The sequence below is a fragment of the Leucoraja erinacea genome, chromosome 13, assembly GCF_028641065.1.
Source record: "Leucoraja erinacea ecotype New England chromosome 13, Leri_hhj_1, whole genome shotgun sequence".
Classification (NCBI taxonomy): Eukaryota; Metazoa; Chordata; class Chondrichthyes; order Rajiformes; family Rajidae; genus Leucoraja; species Leucoraja erinaceus.
Window position 1 is genome coordinate 52,079,011 of NC_073389.1, and position 26,283 is coordinate 52,105,293.

General features: G+C 49.6%; 1 protein-coding gene across 1 annotated transcript; it reads right to left on the reverse strand.

The window, feature by feature from the left end:
• Positions 1-11,490: 11,490 nt before the first annotated feature.
• adamts1 (ADAM metallopeptidase with thrombospondin type 1 motif, 1) lies at positions 11,491-24,339 on the reverse strand. Its single transcript, XM_055645238.1, has 9 exons — positions 23,465-24,339; positions 22,382-22,813; positions 20,209-20,341; positions 18,974-19,141; positions 16,792-17,078; positions 15,540-15,726; positions 14,571-14,749; positions 13,330-13,505; positions 11,491-12,593 (listed from the first exon to the last, which is right to left on the reverse strand). Exons 1-9 carry the CDS (start codon positions 23,975-23,977, stop codon positions 11,855-11,857), a joined length of 2,814 nt encoding a protein of 937 aa, XP_055501213.1. The 5' UTR covers positions 23,978-24,339; the 3' UTR covers positions 11,491-11,854.
• Positions 24,340-26,283: the final 1,944 nt, after the last annotated feature.

A 26,283-nucleotide genomic window follows, 5' to 3' on the forward strand; every position in this document is an offset into this window, starting at 1 on the left:
TGTCCAAACCCTTAATACTACAAAGCATGAAAACAGGCCCTTCGGCCCAGCGAGTAAGCAGCAACCATCGATCACCTCGCACACTCGCACACGGGGTACTGATTGTGGATGATCAGCCATGATCACATTGAATGGCGGTGCTGGCTCGAAGGGCCGAATGGCCTACTCCTGCACCTGTTGTCTATTGTATAATCCTCCATTAACCCACTTCTGCATCATGCACACCAGGTGGCAATTATCCTACAAACCTGGGATAGGTTTTTGGGATGTGGGAGGAAACCGGAGCAGGGCGAAACGCACAAACCCCGTACAGACAAGCACCCGTGGTCAGGATTGAACCCGGGTCTCTGGCGCTGTGAGGCAGCAACTCTACAGCTGCACCACCGTGCCACCCAGATCGCTTTCTCGCTTGTTCCCCACCATGGAAAAAAAGATGGATAGCGATTCAAAGACTAGCACTGAGGAGCAGAGAGACGGACGAGAATGCAGATCATCAACAGTGCGCAATTATCAGAGGAACTGGGGTTTAGTTTAGTTTGCAGATACAGCGGGGGAACAGGTTCTTCGGCCCACCGAGTCCGCGTCTACCAGTGACCCCCCCCCCCCCCCCCCCCCCCCCCCCCTCCCCCGCACACGAGCACTGTCTTACACACACTCGGGACAATTTACAATTTTACTGAAGACCAATCAACCTACAAACCTGCAGGTCTTTGTAGCGTGGGAGGAAACCAGAGCACCTGGAGGAAACCCACGCAGGTCACAGGGAGAACGTGCAAACTCCGTACAGACAGTGCCCGTAGTCAGGATCGAACCCGGGTCTCTGGCGCTGTGAGGCAGCAACTCTACCGCTGCACCACCGCTCCACCCTGGAGCAATGAAACTCTTATCTGCTGCAGATTTACCGGCACATTGAAAACGACCACACAACAAACACACACACAATGCGTTATCAGTGCTCTGTATAAAAACAATTCACCTCCATTAAACTCTCTCCCCCCTCTCTCTCTCTCTCTCTCTCTCTCTCTCTCTCCTCTCTCTCTCTCTCTCTCTCTCCCTCTCTCTCTCTCCCCTCTCTCTCTCTCTCTCTCTCTCTCCCTTCCTCTCTCCCTCTCTCTCTCTCTCTCTCTCTCTCTCTCTCTCTCCCTCTCTCTCTCTCTCCCTCTATCCCTCTCTCCCCTGTCCCTTTCTCTCCCTCTCCCCCCCTCCCTCTCTCTCTCAGCCCGAATACACTTAAAGACTCAGCCTTCCTATCACAGGGTTAGAGAATTCCAAAAATTCACAGGCTTCTGAGAAAAAAAATCCTCCTCCCCTCAGTCATAAAAGAAGATCTTTGTATGGTGCAACCAAGCACAGTTCTTGATGCACTGCAAACATTCTGTCATCATCCAGCCTTCCAGACGCCATCAATATCTGATATTTTTTCAGTAATATGTGGGAAAAGTGCAAAAAATGAAGTGACATTAACTGTTCTCTCGGGCAGTTGTTACTTTTTTTCCCCTAGTCCTCGGAGCAGAGTAAGGCCATTCGGCCCATCAAGTCTACCCCGCCATTCAATCATGACTGATCTATCCCTCCCTGCTAACCCCATTCTCCCCATAACCCCTGATACCCGCACTAATCAAAAATCTGTCAGTCTCTGCCTTAAATATATCCATTGACCTGGCCTCCACAGCCGTCTGTGGCAATAAATTCCGCAGTTTCGCCACCCTCCGGCTAAAAGGGTGGCACAGCGGTAGAATTGCTGCCTTACAGCGCATGCAGCGCCAGAGACCCGGGTTCGATCCTCACCTCGGGTGCTGCCTGCGCGGAGTTTGCACGTTCTCCCCCTGACCCACGTTGGGTTTTCTCCGAGATCATCGGTTTCGACCCAGGAAGAGGACTGAACTGTGGTGCCTTCCATCACAGTGAGAAACGTTGACTCCGCTGTGTGGGGATGTCTATGTTAAAGTCTATCGTGTGTTGTGTTCTTTTTTATTCGTGTGGCTGTATGGTGACCACACATTTCACTGTATCAATTGGTGCATGTGGCAACAAATGTCTCTTGTCTATCTTGTCTCTTGTCACTCCAAAGACGTACAGGTTTGTAGGTTGATTGGCTTGGTATAAATGTAAAAACTGTCCCTAGTGTCTAGGATAGTCCTCCTGCAGGTGTACAGGGCCCTAGTGAGGCCACACCTGGAGTATTGTGTGCAGTTTTGGTCCCCTCATTTGAGGAAGGACATTCTTGCTATTGAGGGAGTGAAGCGTAGGTTTACAAGGTTAATTCCCGGGATGGCGGGACTGTCATATGCTGCGAGAATACATAGATACATAGATACATAGATACATAGAAAATAGGTGCAAGAGTAGGCCATTCGGCCCTTCTAGCCTGCACCACCGTTCAATATGATCATGGCTGATCATCCAACAGTATCTTGTACCTGCCTTCTCTCCATACCCCCTGATCCCTTTAGCCACAAGGGCCACATCTAACTCCCTCTTAAATATAGTCAATGAACTGGCCTCAACTACCCTCTGCGGGCAGAGAATTCCAGAGATTCACCACTCTCTGTGTGAAAAACGTGTTCCTCATCTCGGTCCTAAAAGATCCTTTATCCTTAAACTGTGACCCCTTTTTCTGGACTTCCCCAACATCGGGAACAATCTTCCAGCATCTAGCCTGTCCAACCCCTTAAGAATTTTGTAAGTTTCTATAAGATCCCCCCTCAATCTTCTAAATTCTAGCGAGTACAAACCGAGTCTATCCAGTCTTTCTTCATATGAAAGTCCTGACATCCCAGGAATCAGTCTGGTGAACCTTCTCTGTACTCCCTCTATGACAATAATGTCCTTCCTCAGATTTGGAGACCAAAAACTGTACGCAATACTCCAGGTGTGGTCTCACCAAGGCCCTGTACAACTGCAGTAGAACCTCCCTGCTCCTATACTCAAATCCTTTTGAGTATAGGAGCAGGGAGCGGCTGGGCTTGTACACTCTGGAGGTTAGAAGGATGAGAGGGTATCTTATTGAAACATATAAGATTATTAAGGGCTTGGACCCGCTAGAGGCAGGAAACATGTTCCCGATATTGTGGGAGTCCAGAACCAGGGGCCACAGTTTAACCATATAACCATATAAGTTTAAGAATAAGGATAAGCCATTAAGAATGGAGATGAGGAATTTTTTTTTCTCACAGAGAGTGATAAGTCTGTGGAATTCTCTGCCTCAGAGGGTGGTAGAGGCAGGTTCTCTGGATGCTTTCAAGAGAGAGCTAGATAGGGCTCTTAAAAATAGTCAGGGGATATGGGGAGAAGGCAGGAACGGGATACTGATTGGGGATGATCAGCCATGATCACATTAAAATGGCGGTGCTGGCTCGAAGGGCCGAATGGCCTACCCTGCACCTATTGTCTATTGTCTATTATCTGTTAATATGCGGGGGTCGCTGGTCGGTGTGGACCCGGTAGACCAAAGGTCCTGTTTCCGCGCTGTATCTCCTAACTAAGAAAAAAACGTTTGTCAAAACAATCTGGGTAATGGATTCTTTTGAACTGTAGTGACTTTTATGCCGATATAAACAAGCTCCATTTTGGGTACAGCTCTGTCTCGTAAACAAATACGAGATGAACTGCACTGTTTGTGGCCAAATGCTTCAGGAAGCAGGCACTGGGTGGGAGGCCTGGCATAATGACCGGCTTGTTGTAATTAAATGGGCTTCACAGATATTTATCAGCGGATGTACTGCACTAACAACCAATTTAAAGCAAAGATGATTATTTTCCTCCACATCTACCAAAGAGGGCATCCACTAAATCACGTTCGCCTTGGTCTTACAGCCTGACGCAAACCAGTGGGGAGCACAATTATGGCAGTGCGCGACCATAGCAACGCAATGGGGCGGCACGGGGGCGCAGCGGTAGAGTTGCTGCCTTACACCCCTGTCCCATGCTGCGAGTCATTCCAAGAGTTCTCCTGAGTTTGCCCTGATTCGAACTCGGAGATTTACGGTAATGGCCACTCGTCGGTACTCGGGGCTCACGTGGACATTTTTCACCATGTTGAAAAATCTTCATGAGTCTTCCCGTGCTTACCTGCCGTTAGCGATTCATCCCGAGTACCTGCCGTTAACGTTACGAGCCGCTAAGAGATGCCCCCGAGCTCCGACGTACCCGCAACGTTTATTCTCCGTGCTTACTACGAGTTTGATTTTTTTTAAACTCGGGAGAGCTCTTGGAATGAACCCGTACTGTGGGACAGGGCTATTACAGCGCCAGGGACCCGGGTTCGATCCTGACCTCGGGTGCTGTCTAGATCTTGATCTAGATGTAGTACGCTGAAAAGCTCTAGGTAGATCATCACTCAGCACTGGACAATGTTTACATTTACACCAAGCCAATTAACCTACAAACCTGAACGTCTTTGGAGTGTGGGGAGGAAACCGAAGATCTCGGAGAAAACCCACGCAGATCACGGGGAGAACGTACAGACAGCACCCGTAGTCGGCATCGAACCCGGGTCTCTGGCGCTATGCAGCAACTCTACCGCTGCGCCACCGTGCCGCCCACGAACGTACAAACTCTACCTGTACGGAGTTTGTACGTTCTCCCCCGTGACCTGCGTGGGTTTCCTCCGGGTGCTCCGGCTTCCTCCCACATTCCAAAGACGTGCAGGTTCGTACATACAAACATAGAAAATAGATGCAGTAGTAGGCCATTCGGCCCTTCGAGCCTGCACCGACCGCCATTCAATATGATCATGGCTGATCATCCAACTCAGTATCCTGTACCTGCCTTCTCTCCATACCCCCTGATCCCCTTAGCCACAAGGGCCACATCAAACTTCCTCTTAAATATAGCCAATGAACTGTGGCCTCAACTACCTTCTGTGGCAGAGAATTCCACAGATTCACCACTCTCTGTGTGAAAAATGTTTTTTCCTCATCTCGGTCCTAAAAGATTTCCCCCTTATCCTTAAACTGTGACCCCTTGTTCTGGACTTCCCCAACATCGGGAACAATCTTCCTGCATCTAGCCTGTCCAACCCCTTAAGAATTTTGTAAGTTTCTATAAGATCCCCCCCTCAATCTTCGTATGTTAATTGGTGCGTATGATAAAACTCGTCTGTGGGTGATCGCTGGTCAGCGTGGACTCGGTGGGCCACAGGGCCTGTTTCCACACTGTATCTCTAAACTTAAAACTAACGCGCACAGCATAGCCATGGGGGAACGTGGCTAACATGCCTGCCCAACCACCTCGGCAAGGCTAACCAAGCAGACGGCCTTTGAAAACAGTCGGCCTCACAGACATATCGTCAATTAAATTATGGGTGGGTGGCACTGCTGCCTGCCAGAGACAGAGTCCCCGGTTCGATCCTGACCTCGAGTGTTGCCTCTGGGTGTAATTACAGTTGAGTTTCATCTTTGAAGGCCTTAGGTTCGCATGGTGGTGCAGCGTTAGAGTTGCTGTCTTACAGTGCCATGGACCCGGGTTCGATCCTGACTATGGGTGTTGTCTGTACGGAGTTTGTACGTTCTCCCCGTGACCTGCGTGGTTTTCCTCCGGGTGCTCAGGTTTCCTCCCACACCCTAAAGACGTACAGGTTTGCAGGTTAATTCGCCTCTGCCCCTAGTGTGAGTAGGATAGAACTAGTGTACGGGCAAATTCTCTGTCTCAGAGAGCGGTGGAGGCCGGTACTCTGGATACTTTCAAGAGAGAGCTAGATAGGGCTCTTAAAAATAGCCGAGTCAGGATATATGGGGAGAAGGCAGGAACGGGGTACTGATTGGTGATGATCAGCCATGATCACATTGAATGGCTGTGCTGGCTCGAAGGGCCGAATGGCCTACACCTGCACCCATTGTCTATTGTCTATTGATTATTGGTCAAAGTGACGCAACGTGGAAACAGGTCCTTCGGCCCAACTTGCCCATGCCGACCAACACGCCCCATCTACCCTGTCCCACCTGCCAGCGTTTGGCTCTGATCCCTCCAAACCTGCCCTATTCATGTACCTGTCTAAATGTTTCTTAAGCGTTCTGATAGTAGGTTTCATTACAATATTATCGTCTTGTAATATTGAAATGCACAGCAAATTCCCAGCCAAATCCAAGTCAGGAAGTCAGGAAGAAGGGTCTCGACCCGAAAACGTTGCCCATTCCTTCTCTCCCAGAGATGTTGCCTGTCCCGTTGTGTTACTCCAGCATTTTGTGTCTATCTCCAAGTTAGTAAACACTCTTTGCAAGTTCCAGCACAGCTCAATCACACAAAGGCCTCTCAGTTACATCGTTGCATAGAACACAATCCAGACCTACCCAGGCTTATAACCACTTAACCACACACTGATCAGATTGCGTAGAAATCACATATACACTCAAGCATAAGACCTCATGCACACATCTCATATATTAACACACTTATAGAAACAACACTTCACCAATGCACCAAATCACTCAGTCAAATAATGGTTTGGTTTAGTTTAGAGATATGAGTCTCTCCCACTAGTGGACACATCCTCTCCGCATTCACTCTATCCAGGCCTTTCACTAATCGGTAAGTTTCAATAAAACTCTGTTGTGAAGGACAAGCAGTCAGGCAATGGTGCGGAGAAATCCCGGAGAAATCCCACGCAGTAACAGGGAGAACGTACAAACTCAATACAATAGACAATAGACAACAGGTGCAGGAGTAGGCCATTCGGCCCTTCAAGCCAGCACCGCCATTCAATGTGATCATGGCTGATCATCCCCAATCAGTACCCTGTTCCTGCCTTCTCCCCCATATCCCCTGACTCCGCTATCTTTAAGAGCCCTATCTAGCTCTCTCTTGAAAGTATCCAGAGAACCTGCCTCCACCGCCCTCTGAGGCAGAGAATTCCACAGACTCACAACTCTCTGTGTGAAGAAGTGTTTCCTCGTCTCCGTTCTAAATGGCTTACCCCTTATTCTTAAACTATTTGTCGTTTAGCCGACAAATCTGTACGTCTTTGGAGTGTGGGAGGAAACCGAAGATCTCGTAGAAAACCCACGCAGGTCACGGGGAGAACGTGCAAACTCCGTACAGACAGCACCCGTAGTCGGGATCGAACCCGGGTCTCTGGCGCTGTAAGGCAGCGACTCTACCTCTGCGCCACCGTGCCGTCCTCAATGATTCAAAGGTTCTTCATTGTCACCAGAATTTGTACTTTTTAAATGGCTCCAAAATATAGCCACTGTACCTTTGTGGGTTTGTGTGCCAAAAATATTTACTGTGCTATGCATACGTGACAACAAAGAACCATTGAAGGTGGCACGGTGGCGCAGCGGTAGAGTTGCTGCCTTACAGCGCCAGAGACCCAGGTTCAATCCTGACTACGGGTGCTGTCTGTAAGGAGTTTGTACGTTCTCCCCGTGACCTGCGTGGGTTTTCTCCGAGATCTTCGGTTTCCTCCCACACTACAAAGACGTACAGATTTGTCGGCTAAAGGGCTTGGTATAAACCTAAAACTGTCCCTAGTGTGTGTGTGTGTGTGAGTGTGTGTGTGTGTGTGTGTGTGTGTGTGTGTGTGTGTGTGTGTGTGTGTGTGTGTGTGTGTGGTGTGTGTGTGTGTGTGTGTGTGTGTGTGTGTGTGTGTGTGTGTGTGTGTGTGTGTGTGTGTAGGATAGCGTTAATGTGTGGGGATCGCTGGCCAAAGGACCTGTTTCCGCGCTGTATCTCTAAACCATTTAAATGATAGAACCATTTTTTCAAAGCCAACTAATTTCTAATCAAACGATGTCTGCAATTAGTGGTGGACAAAAATGCTGGAGAAACACAGCGGATGAGGCAGCATCCATGGAGCGAAGGAATAGTTCGAGACCCTTCTTCAGACATTTAGTGCAATTAGTGGGACGTCCAGCAGAGGGAGTTCCTGCTCAGATTCATTTGCAAGAATTTAATATTTCCTGGTACGAAATGGAACATCCCAATCTAGAATTAATTAGAACGGCTAATTGAACCTTGGCTGATTTGAAGACTGATGCCTGTGCATCTGATGCCACATTGTTCAATGCATTTGCAGTCAAAAGCAGGAGAAATTGATGTGAAGATAGACACAAAATGTCGGAGTAGCTCAGCGGGACAGGCACCATCTCTGGAGAGAAGGTTTGGTGACGTTTCTGGTCGGGACCCTTAGTCGTAGTCATAGAGTTATAGTGTTACAGCGTGGAAACAGGCCCTTTGGCCTAACTTGCCCACACCGGCCAACATGTCCCACCTGCCCGCGTTTGATCCTCAGCCATGATCATATTGAATGGCGGTGCTGGCCGGAAGGGCAGAATGGCCTACTGTCGCACTATTGTCTCATCATCATTGGTGGTCACTCGAAACGAGTATGACTGTCCTCTGATGGAGGACGCCTGTGCGTGACTTTGTTTAACGTGGGGAGACTGGTGCACAGACAGCCACCCCACGGTCCTAGACAGATCTGGGACAGGATCCAGTGGCATGGAGTCCAAGACGACCGGAGACCCTTTTCCTGCTGCAGCCTTCATCCGCCTTCCCAGCCGTTGTGACGTTAGCTCCACTAAGGTCAGCCATCGTCCTCCGCCTGTTCCACCATTGAGGTCTTGGTTGGATTGCTCTTTGTCAGGGACCTCCCCCTCGACCTTACCGCCATGGGTGGCCCCACCAGGAGCATCGACAGCTCCAGACGGCATCGCTCTCAGGATCTCAGGCCCACACAAGCTTCTCCACCACGACAAGGTGATGGTCCACAGAGAGGACCTATTGTCTATTGTCCATCCCTCCAAACCTATCCTGTCCGTGTATCTGCTAATGCCTAACTGCTTCTAAAATGTTGGGATAGTCCCAGCATCAACTACCTCCTCTGGCAGCTTGTTCCAAACACCCACCACCCTGCTATAGGAAGGATGCCGTTAAGCTGGAAACGGTGCAGATACGATTTTCAAAAATGTTGCCAGCACTCGAGGGCTTTCTTCAGACTGATATATTTGGATCCCCTTCTGTAAAGCCAGCACCAGATGACCTCAGGAAGGATGATGGATGACATGACATTATATGGTTTTAACACACTAGTCCCATCTGCCTGAGTTTGGCCCATAGCCATCTAAACCTGTAACAGTTTAGTTTATTGTCAAGTGTACCCAGGTACAGTGAAAAACTTTGCTTGTGTGCTACCCAGTCAGCATAAAGATTCCAATTCTGTCCAGTCCTATCCATTGCACCTGCCTAACTGTTTCGTGAACATTTGGGATAGTTCCCTTCCTCAACTACCTCCTCTGGCAGCTCGTTCCATACACCCACCACCCTTTGTGTGTTGATAAAGGTTACCCCTAAGATTCCTCTTAAAGGTGCAGGAGTAGGCCATTCAGCCCTTCGAGCCAGCACATGCCTTCTATCCAGAGATGTTGCCTGTCCCGCTGAGTTACAATAGATGCAGGACTGTGTTCATAGCTGATCATCCACAATCAGTACCCCGTTCCAGGCTTCACCCCATATCCCCTGACTCCGCTATCTTTAAGAGCTCTACCTAACTCTCCCTTGAAATCATCCAAAGAATTGGCCTCCACTGCCTCCAGAGGCAGAGAATTACTCCAGCATTTTGTGTCAATCTTCTTGCAAGGAGACAGCACTAGCTTAATTGGGCCATGTTGGTCGGCATGGACGAGTTAGAAACATAGACAATAGGTGCAGGAGTAGGCCATTCGGCCCTTCGAGACAGAACTGCCGTCCAATGCGATCATGGCTGATCATCCCCAATCAGTACCCCGTTCCTGCCTTCTCCCCATACCCCTTGACTCCGTTAGCCCCAAGGGCTATATCTAACTCTCCCTTGAACACACCTCTTGAATACACAGAGGGTTGGGCCGAGTGGCCTGTTTCCATGCTGTAGGACTCTATGATTCTATCAACTCTTGCACACAACACACAAATTAGACCCAGTTATTTCAATCATTTTTTATTATCTCCTAGTAACACAATATACTGTATAAATAGTCTATTCTTGTTAAATGTTCTTTGTTTCTTCTTTTAAAAAAACTTAAAAGATTATATTATACAAGCTTTTACAAAAATAAATAAGGTTTTGAAATCTGTACAAAATAGGGTAAATCCTTCACAGAAGGAAGTTAAATACTCTTATAAAGTATACCTTGTTGGTCTTGGTTTAATAGTTTATATATTCTTCATGTAACTCTGCGGATTGGAGCGTTGTGGAGATAGCAGCTGGTGTATATAGCACAGTTTAAGATGTTTTGTTGTGTAAATCTCACCCTTCACTTCTGAGGTAGGTGGAGTCCGGGGTTGGCTATGAGTCAGGAGAATGATGAGGACCCAGCTCGGAGTCGGGGGTTCGGGTGCTGATGGGACGATACCCTCCGGCTAGGTTGAGATCCCCCCCCCCCCCCCCCTTCCCATCACATCTCACTTGCAGCCGACCCTCAAGATCCGCAGAGGGGCGATTGGTGTGAGGGGAGGGGAATTGCAGGTGTTGGTTTACACCGACGATAAGACACAAAATGCTGGAGTATCTCGGTGGCACCGGCAGCATCTCTGGGTAGAAGGAATGGGTGACGTTTCGGGTCGAGGCCGAGGAAGGGCCCCAGACTCGAAACGTCACCCATTCCTTCTCTCCAGAGATGTTGCCTGTCCTGCTGAGTTACACCAGCGTTTTGTAGAGTGGTTATTGCGGCATCTGATTCACGTGGACTTCTTGTCCTGTCCTGGGGCGGTATGTTTCCCTCCCACTTTGTAGGACAACCTCGCTGGCAGCAGAGAGGGGAGGGGGGGGGGTCCCACCTCCTGTATAACCTCAGCCCAGAGCACGAGACACATAGGGAGCCCTGCTGCAGACGGTGAAGAGGAGAGGGAACTGGGGTCGGGCAATTAAACTGTGGACCCGCAAGTCTTTGGAGAGCTGGAGGAAACCCATGTGGTCGCAGGGGAGAACGCGCAAACTCTACACAGACAGCACCCGAGGGCAGGATCAAACCGGGGTCTCTGGAGCGTGGACTTTTGAACGGGGCACCTCCATGAAACATGGCGCCTCTTGCATGCGGGCTCCATGGACTATTTGTGTACACTTGCTAATCGGGGACTCGTTAGTTTCCAACTGGTGGCCGACCAATTAATTGACCCTCACTTGAACTACTTAGTACCAAGACAATGTTCGATATTATTCTGTAGGGGGCTTGAGTCAGCGCGGTGAAAAAGCATCTACCCCCCCCCACAATAACACCCACACGAACAAGATATTCTGAAAAAATAAATATAAAAACGCAAGGTCGCTTGCGAGACTGTTTCCAAGACAGTTCTCTTCACGGAGAGTGACTTTCACCAGAGGAAACCATCTTGGAACTCTTGCGAATGAATCTTATGAATGAGAGAATTACGTACTTTAGCGTAGCTTACTAACTTCCGAATTCACTGTCAACAGCGAAATATATACGAATACTGACAAGACTACTTGACAAGAGAGACACACACAATGCTAGCATCGAGTTTCTCAATTCCCCAATTCCCCCCCCCCCCCCCCCCCCTCCGATTGTCCCCCTCACAAGACCATTATCTACCCAATGGTCTATTACAACTAAATCAAACATTCATTGTCAAAGTGAAATATGGGTTGGATGGGAGTCATGTTCATGTTACATGTTTAAGGCAGAGATAGATAGATTCTTGATTAGTACGGGTGTCGGGGGTTATGGGGAGAAGGCAGGAGAATGGGGTTAGGAGGGAGAGATAGATCGGCCATCATTGAATGGCGGAGTAGACTTGATGGGCCGAATGGCCTAATTCTACTCCTATTCCTTATGACATGACAATGGATTAGGAGACCCTCATCAGTGCATTTACGTTGAACGTGAACTCAGGTGGGTATAGTCTTTGCATTTGGGAGTCTCTAAGCACAAGCCCGTAAGGTACACAGGCCGATCAAGTGCTTGGGTTTTTTTGCCGTGCCGCAGCTGTCGTGCGGTAGCGTTTGGCCGGCGCGGGTGACGCACCTCAGCGAGCGTTTCCTGAAGCCCTTCCCGCAGGTCTTGGAGCAGGGCGACCACTCGCCCAGCAGCCAGCGCGGGCAGGGCACGTCGGCGCACAGCCGCAGGTCGTCGGGCTTCAGCTCGCGCTCGCAGTCCGCCGCGGGGGCGCCGTGCCGGTCGGCGCACTCCACCGCGCGGCGCTGGAGCCCCAGCCCGCAGCTCTTGGAGCACTCGCCCCACTCGCCGATCACCCACTCGGCCATCACCGTCTCGCGGATGGCGTTGAACGAGGGCCTCCTGCCGTTGGGGGCGGTGGGCAGCTGCTGCAAGCTCTTCTTGACGAAGAAGGAGAACTTGACCCTGGGGCGCATGGAGTCTCCCACCGAGAGCACCTCCACCACCAGCGGCTCCTGCAGCGCACCAAAGCTGCGGATCCTCTCCAGCGACACCAAGGAGCCCGTGTAGCGCAGGTTGGTGCCCTGGTAGGAAATGTCCTGCTCCAGGGTCGAGAGGGTGTAGTCTCCATTCAGGAGGTACGTGCCGTCGAGTCTCTTCAACGCCAGGTAGCTCCCGTCGTGCCTTGCACCTCGAAGACTACGTTGCTTGATGTCAATATTGGTCGCTCCGGCGGGGATAGTAACAACCTCTTGGTATCCCGGCCTGTAGACAGAAATAAAAGGGTCAACTTAGTCAAAGAACGGAGACAATGAAACACTTTTTGGTCCCCTATTTGAGGAAGGACATTCTTGCTATTGAGGGAGTGCAGCGTAGGTTCACAAGGTTAAACCCCGGGATGGCGGGACTGTCATACGCTGAGAGAATGGAGCGGCTGGGCTTGTAGAAGGATGAGAGGGATATCTTATTGAAACATACAAGATTATTAAGGGTTTGGACACGCTAGAGGCAGGAAACATGTTCCTGATGTTGGGAGAGTCCAAAAATCTGGGGCCCCAGTTTAAGAATAAGGAGCAAGCCATTTAGAACGGAGACGAGGAAACACTTTTTCTCACAGAGAGTGGTGAGTCTGTGGAATTCTCTGCCTCAGAGGGTGGTGGAGGCCGGTTCTCTGGATGCTTTCAAGAGGGAGCTAGATAGGACTTAAATATATCATATCAGAGGATATGGGGAGAAGGCAGGAACGGGGTACTGATTGGGGATGATCAGCCATGATCACATTGAATGGAGGTGCTAGGCTCGAAGGGCCGAATGACCTACTCCTGCACCTATTGTCTAATGAATGGTAGTGCTGGCTCAAAGGGCCGAATGGCCTATACCTGCACCTATTGTCCATTGTATGGCAGTGCTGGCTCGAAGGGCTGAATGGCCTACACCTGCACCTATTGTCTAGGTTTCTGATATTCAACAGTGTTTAGCAACGCGGGGAAGGAGCTCTTACTTTGAACGGTCGAGTGAGCCAGTGATCTTCTTGCAAGTCAGACCCTTGCCCTTGCAAATGCCGCACTTGTCGAACTTCTTGCTGGAGCCGATGACTCGGTCGCAGCCGGCCTTGACGCACTGCCCCTGCACGCAGACGGAGGTGGAGTCCGGGCTACAGGGAGTGCCGTCGGCAACCTGCGGAACAAACAAACGAACGCCTTCACAACTCTGGATGCTGCTACCTCGATAGTCACAGTGTGTCAAACACATTAACACCCCCCTCCCCATTCCACCACTGTCCCTTCTAACCTGGGCCTCCTCCACTGTCAAGAGCAAGGCCCAACGCAAATTTAAGGAACAGCAGTGTACATTTCGCTTATGGGCAGCTTCCAACCCACCCCAGCTGTGTGAACGTTAATTTCTCTTAAACCAGCATCTGCAGTTCCTTCCCACACAACAGCACTTTATTCCTTGTAGCGCAAGAGGCTGAGGGGTGATCAAGGAAACAAGGAAACTGCAGAGGCTGCTTTGCACCATAGATAGACACAATGTGCTGGAGTAACTCAGTGGGTCGGGCAGCAACTCTGGAGAGAAGGAATGGGTGACGTTTCGGGTTGGGACGGGACCCCGTTTCAAACCGATTGTAGTGAGTCAGTCCTAGGTGAATCTGGACCCAACCTGAAACATCCACGTTCTCCAGAGATGCTGCCCGACCCGCTAAGTGCCTCTTGAGGGAGTGCAGCATAGGTTCACGAGGTTAATTCCTGGGACGGCGGGACTGCCATACGCCGAGAGAATGGAGCGGCTGGGCTTGTACACGCTGGAATTTAGGATGACAGGGGATCTTATTGAAACATACAAGATTATTAAGGGTTTGGACACGCTAGAGGCAGGAAACATGTTCCCGGTGTTGGGGGAAGTCCAGAACCAGGGGCCACAGTTTAAGAATACGGAGTAAGCCATTTAGAACGGAGATGAGGAAAAACCTTTTCACCCAGAGTTGTGAATCTGTGGAATTCTCTGCCTCAGAGGGCGGTGGAGGCCCGTTCTCTGGATGCTTTCAAGAGAGAGCTAGATATGGCTCTTAAAGATAGCGGAGTCAGGGGATATGGGGGGGAAGGCAGGAACAGGGTACTGATTGTGGATGATCAGCCATGATCACATTGAATGGCGGTGCAGGCTCGAAGGGCCGAATGGCCTACTCCTGCACCTATTGTCTATTGTCCAAACGGGTTGGTTTTCCAGCAGGAATGTACGCACCTTGGGTTGAAGCACAAAGTAGTATCCCGTTCCTTTTGCCCGGCAAATGAGTTTGCAGCGGTCCCTGGGAGAAACTCCGGCATATTTTGGGATCCATTCCACCGCAGGCATTCCCCCGAAGGCAGTGGACTTTGAGAAGTCGTTGTGAGCCTCACACTGTTCCTCTCGGTAGGTGATGCCTGTGTATCGATAGAGAACAAGCGAGTTTTAGACCACAACCGTCAAGGTGATCCGGTGAAAGCAATTTAACACTGTGCGGCACTCATCCCAGCCTACCAAAATGTCCGCCTACACCAGTGCAGTGGTAGAGTTGCTGCCTCACAGCGCCAGGGACCTGGGTACGATCCTGACTACGGGTGCTGTCTGTGCGGAGTTTGCACGTTCTCCACGTGGGTTTAATTCGTGTTTTTCTCCCACACTTCAGACATGCAGTTTTCTAGGTTAATTGGCTTCTGTAAATTGTTCCTAGTGTGTGGGATAGAACTGGCATGTGGGTGATTGTTGGTCGGCATGGACTCGATGGGCCGAAGGCCCCGTTTCCACACTGTATCTCTGAACTAAACCCAATCTAAACTAAACTAAAATTAATAAGAATGAGGGGTAAGCCATTTAGAACGTAGACGAGGAACTTTTCCACACAGAGTTGCGAGTCTGTTCTCTGCCTCAGAGGCCGGTGGACACCGGTTCTCTGGATACTTTCAAGAGAGCTATATAGATCTCTTAAAAATAAGGGGATATGGGGAGAAGGCAGGAACGGGGCACTGATTGTGGATGATCAGCCATGATCACATTGAATGGCAGTGCTGGCTCAAAGGGCCGAATGGCCTACTCCTGCACCTATTGTCTATTGTCAAATGAAATGAAATGAAACTCAAACTAAACTGAAGTAGATTAGACTAGATGACACTGCTCATTGGCGAGGCAAGCATGTGAGACTGCGTGCGGTGAGTGGATATGCCTGGGCCTTACCGTTCTTGTACGGGCAGTCCATGGTGTTGCAGGATCGGTACTGCACCCTCTTCCCCTCGCAATACTTCCCGCCGTTCCTCGGCACCGGATTGTCGCAGTGCCGGAAGGAATACTGTACTCCTCCCCCGCAGGTCCGGGAACAGTCTCCCCACGATCCCCACATTCCCCAGCCGCCGTGCACCGGAGTCTGTACAACAAATAAACAAACTGATCAATAAATACCCTCGGAGGCGACCGGAGCAGGAATAGGTCATTTGGTCGGCATGGGCAAGTGGGCCGAATGGCCTGTTACCGTACGGTGTTAGGACTAATGTTCAGAAGTCAGAGGAGCAGAATTAGGTCATTGCCCCCCCCCCCCCCCCCCCGTCAAGTCTACTCCGCCATTCAATCGTGGCTGATCTATCTTTCCCTCTCAACCCCATATTCCTGTCTTCTCCCCCATGACCCCGGATACCCGTACTAATCAAGAATCTGCCAATCTCCGCCTTAAAAATATCCACTGACTTGGCCTCCACAGCAAAGAATTCCACAGATTCACCACCCTCCGACTAAAGAAATTCCTCCTCATCTCCTTTCCAAAGGAAGGTCCTTTAATTCTGAGGCTGTGCCCTCTGGTCCTAGACTTCCCCACTAGTGGAAACATCCTCCCCACATCCACTCTATCCAGACCTTTCACTATTCGGACTACAAGCAGATAGGAACAAATCCTGGAGAACAGCTCTCTCCAGCCAATAGTCACCCAACTACGTTCCCAAATGGGAAAGGCGCAGAGATGATTCACCAGGATGTTGCCAGGACTCGAGGGAGCTACAGGGAGAGGTCGAGCAAGCTAGGGTCTTTATTCCTTAGAGTGCATGAGGATGAGAGGTGATCTCCCAGAAGTGTATAAAATCCTGAGTGGAATAGTCAAGGGCTATGGGTTGAAGGCAGGAAAACGGGATTAGGAGGCAGAGATCAGCCATGATTGAATATAGTAGTGGACTCGATGGGCCGAATGGCCTAATTCTACTCCTTGATCTTATGATAAGGTAAATGCACAGAGCCTATTGCCCAGAGTTTTCCTCCTCATAGACAATGGACAATAGGTGCAGGAATAGGTCATTCGGCCCTTTGAGCCAGCACCGCCATTCAATGTGATCATGGCTGATCATCCCCAATAGGTACCCCGTCCCTCCCCATATCCCCTGACCCCGCTATTTTTAATTTTGAGGCTCTGCCCTCTGAATTCGACCCAAGGCAGGGAGGTACTTACACTGTAGTCCTTGATGCTGGACTGGTTGACACATTTGCCCTCCATGCACCATCTCCCTTCCCTGCACCTGGTGCCGTCGGCCCAGGGGAAGTGCTTGGTCTGGCAGATGAGCATGCCGCCGGACGTGCCGGTGCACCAGAGCAGCGAGCAGGTGTTGCCAGCGTCGGGGCAGAGGCGGGAGTCTTCTCCGAAGGTGAACTGGCATTGCCGATCGGCGTTGTACACGGTTCCCGGCAGCTCGCGGGGAAGCGCGATGGGCTTCTGCGGCTTGTCCAACAAACACTCGCCTGAGAACAAGAGGGACAAACATGAGCACGTCGTGGAAACCACAGCAACACACGCGCCAAGCACTTGTGTCAAGACTGCTGTATTGTCACAGGTCCCAGATAGAACAATGAAATTCTTACTTGCAGCAGCGCAACAGAATGTAAACATAGTACACTGTAAACAATATAATCAATGAGAAAAAAAAGTTAATAGTATATATTTATTATAATATGTGTGTGTATATACACAGTCACACACCATATAACCATATAACAATCACAGCACGGAAACAGGCCATCTCGGCCCTACAAGTCCGTGCCGAAATTACACACACATATTATATATACACACACACACACAATTTAATATATATTCACATACACACACACACATAAATATAATACAATAAACTAAACTGAAATGTGTGTGTGTGTATATAATTATACATTTCAGTTTAGCTTATTGTCACGTGTACCGAGGTACAGTGAAAAGCTTTTGCTGCATGATAAGGGATAAACACACAACGCTGGAGCCAAGGGCCGGTCTCACTTGCCGATTTTTTTCAGTGACTGCAGGCGTCATATCAGTGTCGCTGAAAGCTTTTGAACATTTCAAAATCCAGCGCTGACAGGAAAAAATGCTGCGACACTTGAAAAAACACCGTACGTCATCATGCCGCAAATGTTTCGGGGACCTGATACGTCCGTCAATGATGCCGGCAGTCGCCGAAAAAAAAATAAAATTCACCAAATTTACCGTAGCAGGTCAGGCAGCATCTCTGGAGACTAAGAATAGGTGATGTTTCGGGTCGGAACCCTTCTCCAGACTGCAGAAGGGTTACGACCTGAAACATCACCCATCCTTGGTCTCCAGTGATCCCGCCTGACCCGCTGAGTTACTCCAGCATTTTGTGTCTAATGCAGCATCTGCAGTTCCTCCCGACACATCCTGCAAAACCTTTTGTGCTCAACATAAAATATTGAAAAGCTGCTAAATTAGTAGTAAACCGATTAGGCCAAGAATCTAAATAAAATTAGGAAACCAAATTAAGAATAAAAGATGAATTAAATCAAGAAGAAAATAAAGTTTTTTATAAATTAAATGTAATTAATTAATCTATGGAGTAACCTCAATCAAGAAAAAAAGTAAATGAAGCTAAACTTAATAAAGGAATTGTCTATTGTCTATATTGTCACCCAGAGAGTTGCGAATTTGTGGAATTCCTTGCCACAGAGGGCAGTGGAGGCCAAGTCCCTGGATGGATTTAAGAGAGAGATAGATAGAGCCCCAGGGGCTAGTGGAGTCAAGGGATATGGGGAGAAGGCAGGCACGGGTTATTGATTGGGGACGATCTGCCATGATCACAATGAATGGCGGTGCTGGCTCGAAGGGCCGAATGGCCTCCTCCTGCACCTATTTTCTATGTTTCTATGAATAAATTAAAGTAATTTACATTTAAAAAAATTAAATTTTTGAGAAAAACAAAATTTGTTGAACATCCTTTAAAAAGTTGTGCTCGGAATAAAATTTGGAAAGTAGTAGCAATTAAGAATAAAAGAGCAAAATAACTCAAGGAAAAAAAATTAACAAAGATAGAGTTTGTTATAAATTAAGAAAGAATTTCAGAAAATAATTTGCATTTTAAAAAAAATTGCAGAATATTTAAAAAAAAAATCAATTTAAGCAATTTTTTAAAACTCAATTTAGATTTAAATAATAAAATTTAAATAATAAATTAAAACAATTATTTGGATTTATTATACATGCATTTGGACACGTTAATATGCCTGTCGCTTTCACAATCTTCTTATTTATTAATGATTTTCTCAGTAATAGTTGCTGTACATTTATTTAGATCGGTCGCCAATGAAAACAAAATGGCTGTTGAGCGAGCGTTATTGAGAGCAGGTCTTACCATGCCCGTTGTCGAGGAAGGAAGTGATCATGTACGCACTGCAGGCGGACCAGGGCTGGTTGCGGTCCAAGTTGGAGAGAGTGGATGCCATCATGTGGGAATTCTTGGTCTGGCCAATGGTGTGAAGGCACTGCCTCGCGTCATCGTGAGGCATGTTGAACACGTGACCTGAACGGTGGGAGAAAAAGTCGGGAGAGTCACTCCATCTGCCTGGTGGACCAACGCCAAACCATGCCACACGCATCGCCCGTGCACCTGCCTCAACGTCAGAGATTAGCTCAACAGGGTCTCCGAATGCCACAGATTTCTGCTCGTGGATCAACCACAAGATGTATCCATTGCCAAAAAGTTTTGACACGGCTCAGTACAACACGGCACGGTAGAATCGCTGCCTTACAGCGCCAGTGACCCGCGTTCGATCCCGACCGTATGGAGTTTGTACATGCTCCCTGTGACTCGTGTGGGTTTTGCTCCGGTTTCCTCCCACACTCTAAACACGTACACTTTTGTAGGTTAATTGGCTTGGTAAAATTGTAAATTGTCCCCCGTGAGTGTAGGATAGCGCGCGGATCGCGGGTTGGCGTGGACTCAGTCGACCCAAGGGCTTGTTTCCGCGCTGTATCTCTGAACTACACTAAACACCGCACATTCATGGTCGATCTAACTATCCCTCTTTAACCCCATTCTCCTGCCTTTGCCCCATAGCCCCCAACACCCGTGCTAATCAAGAACCCATCTATCTCTGCTTTAAAAATATCCATTGACTTGGCCTCCACAGCCTTCTGTGGCAAAGAGTTCCACAGAGTCACCACCCTCTTTCTAAAGAAATTCCTCCTCATCTACTTCCTAAAGGAACGTTCTTTAATCCTGAGGCTGTGACCTCTAGTCCTAGACTCTCCCACTAGTGGAAACATCCTTTCCACACCCACTCTGTCCAGGCCTTTCACTGGTTGGTAAGTTTCAATGAGGTCACCCCCTCATCCTTCTAAACTCCAGCGAGGACAGGCCCAGTGCCGTCAAACGCTCATCCAATCGCTCCTCAGTCTGTGGAAGGGTCTCGACCCGAAACGTCGCCTATCCCATAGACGCTGTCTCACCCGCTGAGTTTCTCCAGCCTTTTTACCTGCCATCATATTGCATGGTGTATCTTTAAACTTAACCGAGCTGAACTGAACTGGCTGTGACGGAAGTTGGGGCGCAGGGAACAAGGAAGGCGGTGGGGTGGGAACACTTACCTAACTCGTGGGCAGCGGTGAAGGCAGCTTGTAGACCGTCGTCCTCGATGACCGAACAACTTCTACTGGGGTCACAGATAGTCCCCACGTCCGCCATCCCCAACGTATCACAGGTCTTGGCTCCACACAGATCCTAAGCAGGAGAAAAACAGCAGCGGCATTTAGTAAGACAGCAAGAAAAAAAACTGAATCAACGCTAGAAATGCTGCCAACTGTCTTTACCAGAAGGGGAGGAGAAAAAAAAAAAAAAAAAACCCATACGACTCTCAAAAGATGCTTTGTAAACATCTCTCCAGGGCACGCATACTAATGGATACACTAGATACTGGAGTCTTAGGTTTAGTACTGACACTTGTGTCGAGGTACAGTGAAAAGCTTTGTTTTGCATGTTGCACTGACAGACCAGATAATGCCAAGCAAAAAATGCAATCAAGTCAAACTCCAGTACAACAGGTAGAGCAGAGGGGAAGATACAGAGTAAAGAGTATAGTTCTCAATAGGGACTTCAGTACCATAGACAATCCCACCTCCCCTCTCCCATCGGGCAGGAGATATCGAAGTGTGAAAACGCAGACCTCCAGATTCAGGGACAGTTTCTACCCAGCTGTTATCAGGCAACTGAACCATCCTACCACAACCAGAGAGCAGTGCTGAGCTACTATCTACCTCATTGGTGACCCTCCCGATTATCTTTGATCGGATTTTACTGGAGTTTAGCTTGCACTAAACGTTATTCACCCTGCGCCCTTTGTCATGTATCTGTACGCTGGGAAATGGCTCGATTGTAATCATGTATTGTCCTTCTGCTGACTGGTTAGCACGGGACAGGAGTTTTTCACTGTACCTCGGTACAAGTGACAATAAACACAACTCAAGCAATGGGGTGGAGGTGAATTGGACAGTACCCAAGCTCATGGAAGGACTGTTCAGAAGTTCTGATAACAGAGGGGAAGAAATCCACAAAGCAATCGTGAGAAAAACACAAAGTGCTGGAGGAACTCAGGGGAGACCACAAGACAGAGTGGAAGCAGTGCAGTGTGGAAACAGGCCCTTCAGCCCATCCAGGCCACACTGACCAACATGCCCCATCTACACTAGTCCCACCTGCCTGCGCTTGGCTCATAAACCTGTCCTATACATGCACCTGTCCAAATGTTTCTTATACATTGCGATAGTCCCCGTCTCAACTACCTCCTCCAGCAGCTCGTTCCATACACCCACAAACCACCCTTTGTGTAAAAAGGTTACCCCTCAGATTCCCATTAAATCTCCCCCCCCCCTCCCTCACCTACGTCCTCTGGTAGGAGCAGAATTAGGCCATTCGGCCCATCGAGTCCACTCTATTAGACAATAGGTGCACGAGTAGGCCATTCGGCCCTTCGAGCCAGCACCGCCATTCAATGTGATCATGGCTGATCATCCCCAATCAGTACCCCGTTCCTGCCTTCTCCCCATATCCCCCGACTCCACTATCTTTAAGAGCCCTATCTAGCTCTCTCTTGAAAGTATACAGAGAACCGGCCTCCACCACCCTCTGAGGCAGAGAATTCCACAGACTCACAACTCTCTCTGTGAGAAAAAGAGAATCCACCTGGTGAGGAGGGGAAGGGACAGTAAAGGTGAAGAAGGATCTTCTCATCCCGAAACGTGGACTGTCCATTTCCCATCCACAGGTGAATCTGAGGAATTCTTTGTCACAGAAGGCTGTGGAGGCCAAGTCAGTGGATATATTGAAAGCCGAGATCGCTAAGATTCTTGGAGTCGGGGGTTATGGGGAGGAGGCAGGGGGAATGGGGTTAGGAGGGGACAGATAGATCAGCCATGATGGGATGACAGGGTAGACTTGATGGGCCGAATGGGCTGAATTCTCTCCCCATCACTGTTGTCTTAGAATGTCATTTAAGACTGAGGTGAGAAAAACCTTTTTCAACCAGAGAGTTGTGAATTTATGGAATTCCCTGCCACAGAGGGCAGTGGAGGCCAAGTCACTGGATGGGTTTAAGAGAGAGTTAGATAGAGCTCTCGGGGCTAGTGGAATCAAGGGATATGGGGCGGGTTATTGATAGGGGACGATCAGCCGTGATCACAATGGATGGCTGTGCTGTCTCGAAGGGCTGAATGGCCTCCTCCTGCACCTTATTTTCTATGTTTTCTATGTTAACTAATGACTTACGGTTCTGGTGAAGAGGATGGCAGTGTCGTAGTGTTCGGGGCTGCGGTCGCTGGCCACGTTATGTTGCTTTTGCCAATTGCAGAAGTTCCTCAGCGTGAGTGCGGCGTTGGGCGAGACGGCGGGGCCCAGTTCCTGCTCGTAGACCACCAGCACTTTGACCACCGCCAGGTTGATGGAGTTCTTGATGCTGGCGTGCTGGTACAGCCGGGCGGCCACGGACATCAGGGTGAGCAGGTAGTGCTGGAGGCCGCTGCCGTGGAAGTCGGCCATGGAGCGGTCGGCCACCAGCAGCGTCTCCACGTAGCGGGGAGACGAGACGAATCTCTTGGCCCTGCGGGGCGGGGTGGGACCCCGGGCCGGGACCCCGTCTCTCTCCGACCCCGCCGGCTGCTCGGTCCCCTCGCTCTGCCCGTCTCCGTCTCCGTCCCCGACCTAGGACAACAACAAACACCGCAGGGACAATTAGAAACTCACCTCTCCCCAACTTGTTGCAGCATCTCTGGAGAGAAGGGAATGGGGGGAGTTTCGGGTCGAGACCCTTCAGACTGGAGATAAGAGGGGGGGGGGGGGGGTTATAGAGAGAAAGAGGGGGTGCGCTCTAGAGAGAAAGGGTGCGTTCTAGAGAGAGAAAGAGGGGGTGCGCTCTAGAGAGAGAAAGAGGGGGTGCGCTATAGAGAGAGAAAGGGGGGTGCGCTATAGAGAGAGAAAGGGGGGTGCGCTATAGAGAGAGAAAGGGGGGTGGGCTCTCTATAGAGAGAGAAAGGGGGGTGCGCTATAGAGAGGGAAAGAGGGGGTGCGCTCTATATAGAGAGAAAGAGGGGGTACGCTCTATGGAGAGAAAGGGGTGCGCTCCATATAGAGATAAAGGGGTGCGCTCCATATAGAGAGAAAGAGGGGGTGCGCTCTAGAGAGAGAAAGAGGGGGGTGCGCTCTATATAGAGAGGGAAAGAGGGTGCGCTATAGAGAGAGAAAGGGGGGTGCGCTATAGAGAGAGAAAGGGGGGTGCGCTCTCTATAGAGAGAGAAAGAGGGGGTGCGCAGAGAGGGAAAGAGGGTGAGCGCTTGAACGGCAGAAGGTTCTCACCCCGCACTTGGAGCCGGCGCTTGGTCCCCGGCCACGTCTCCGGACCAGGTGCGGACCGAGCGGTCCCGACTGGGTCTGGTTGGTGCTGGGCTGGATGTGAAATTCTTGCCCGCCGACGACAAACGCCCCGAGGAGCCCCCGGCAGATGCTGAGCGCCGCCAGGGAGCCGGGGACAGAGTTGACGGTGCCCGTGTAGAAGCAACGAGCCAGGTCACGGTGGTGGTGGTGGTCGAGGTGTCCGCCCTCTCCCTCCTCTTCGTCCGTCTCGTCTCCCCCCTTCTTGCCCAGCGTCTGCAGGGTGAGAGCCGGAGCCAAGAAGCCCGAGTCGGCAGCCAAGCTCAGGGTGAAATCCTCGCCGAAGGCATGGAGCGTGTAGGAGACCTCCTCATTACTGCTGCCCGGCTCCGGCCTCAACTTCCTCGGGTAGACCAGCTCCTCTTCCAGTGGCCCCGTCCACCCAGCCGCCGCTGGTCCGAGAACAGCCAGAATCTGCAGCAAACCAACGCTAAACATCTCCAAACTAAATCCAACTGCCCAGCAAAAAAAAAAATAATAAAAAATCAATAGAAACTCCCTTCGAATGCCGGCTCTTCGAATGCAACAAAAAAAACCTCCTCTCCCCCTTTCCCCCTTTCCCCAATGCAGAAATATTCTTAATGCAAATTCTCCTGGAGTTTGGATTGCAAATGTAGGTCTTCCAAATCTAAATCTAAATGGCACTCTTGTTCCTTGCAGCCCGCTGCTCAGATTAGAGATTCCGATTTCTTGCTTTTCTTTTTTAAGTAAGAGAAGGTCGAAGAGGTTTTTCTTTTTTTTTTCCCCCTCTCAGCGATGTTGGATTTGACCTGCTCCTTGGTTAGTGGCGTTCCCCGCTCTCCCGGCGCCCCCTTATATGCAGCAGCCTGCCCGCAGCTCACGGCAGCCCCCCCCTCCCCTCAAACCCCCGCCCCTCCCGGCCCCCACCCTAGCCCAAGCCCGGGCGGAAAACAGCGCCGCTGCACAGGGATTTTTTTAAGTCCCCTCCCTAAACTGGCTGGTCGCCCAACACCCCCCCCCCCCCGAGGGCATTGGAAAGTTAACATTAACCCTTTAAACCTTGCTCGCTCTCTCTCTCTCTCTCTCTCCCCCCTCTCGTCGTCCCTCCACAACTCTTCCCCTTTCCCATCTTCTCTACCTCCCCCTCCTCTCTCTCTCTGTCCCTCTCCCCCCTCTCCTATATCTCTCCCCTCATCTCTCCCCTACTCCCCCCCTCTCTCTCCCTCCCCCTCCCCCCTCTCTCTCCCCCTCCCTCCCTCTCCCTCTTTCTTCCTCTCCCCCCCTCCACCTCTCTCCCCCCTCTCTCCCTCCCTCCCTCTCTCCCCCCTCTCCCTATCTCTCCCCCTCTCTCTATTCTCTATCTCTCCCCCTCTCATCTCTCCCTCTCTCTTTCTCTCCCCCTCTCCCTCTCTTTCTCTCCCCTCTCTCCTCATCTCTCCCTTCCTCTCTCTCCCCCCCCTACTCTCTCTCTCTCTCCCCCTCCCCTACTGTCTCCCCACCTCCCTCTCCCCCTTCCTCCCCCCAGACCCCCCTTCCCTTCATCCCATGATCACCCCCCCCCCCCTCTCTCTTGTGTAACCCACGCTACAGCTGCAACGCCGCATTATTGCCCCGTGTATCTTTGCATAGGCCAATTCCTGGCTGAAAGTTGCAGGGAGAAGGGGAAAGGGAGGGGAGGGGAGGAAGGAGGAAGAACACCCTCTCTTTTGTGCAAATTACACAACTTTCTTTGAACAGATGCAAAAACAAGCTCCAAATAAAACAGACATAAACGCTGATCTCAAAGGTTAGCTAAACCATCCTGATTCAAGATGTTTCACTCTCGCTTTCCCCCCGCCTGTAATCGCCATTAAACGATTGAAAAAAATGGTGCTCCTCAGATTGAAAACTTCACCGACCCTTCTTTTAAGGCGGACTCTGCAGCTTGCGAAAAAACAAAACAAAATCTCTTCTTCATGCTTGAAACGTTGAGAGTTGGGAGCGCCCCGGGCTCTCTGTAAACTCTCACAAAGTCAATCCTTCAACGAAAGGATTTCTGAAGCAGTTATCATACATTTGAAGAGTTCATAAACTTTAAACGAGGCTGTCAAAGTCTTATCCTCGTTCGCTGTTAAAACCGGTTCCCTTTCCACCTTAAGAAAAAACCTCCCGAATCTAAAACAAAAGTACTTCCACACAAGAACTCGACCCTAAATGCTTGTGTTGTATTAACTGAAGGCCCCTTGTTGGGTAAAACTGCCCCCAAAACCAAAATTGCAACAATCTGACTGAAAGTTAGTAATTTAAAACAATACATATATATACAATATATAACATTCTTAACTAAACGCTCCTTAAACAAATATATATATATATGTTTGTTCAAGGAGCGTTTAGTTAAGAATGTTATTATTGACGCTCGGTTTAAATATATACAGGGATACCAAACCATCCCTTCTCTTCAGAGATGCTGTCTGACCCGCTGAGTTACTCCAGCATTTGGTGTCACACTTCGATGTAAACCAGCACCTGCAGTTCCTTCCTACACAAACCAGACTTATCCTGGTTCGATTCAATGTCTTTTAGAACAAATTTTAAAATATATATTAATACTTAATATACGAAAATTAAATATTAATAATTAATTTTTTGAAGGCAATTCAAGATATAAAATATTTTTTAAATATATACTTTAAAAAAAAAGCAATTTGTGTTTCAAGATAAAGGGTCCTTCAGTTAATTTTGGATCTGAATGTGTCTTTCCTTTGACCCTTTGAACTGAACTGAACCATCCTACCACTAAA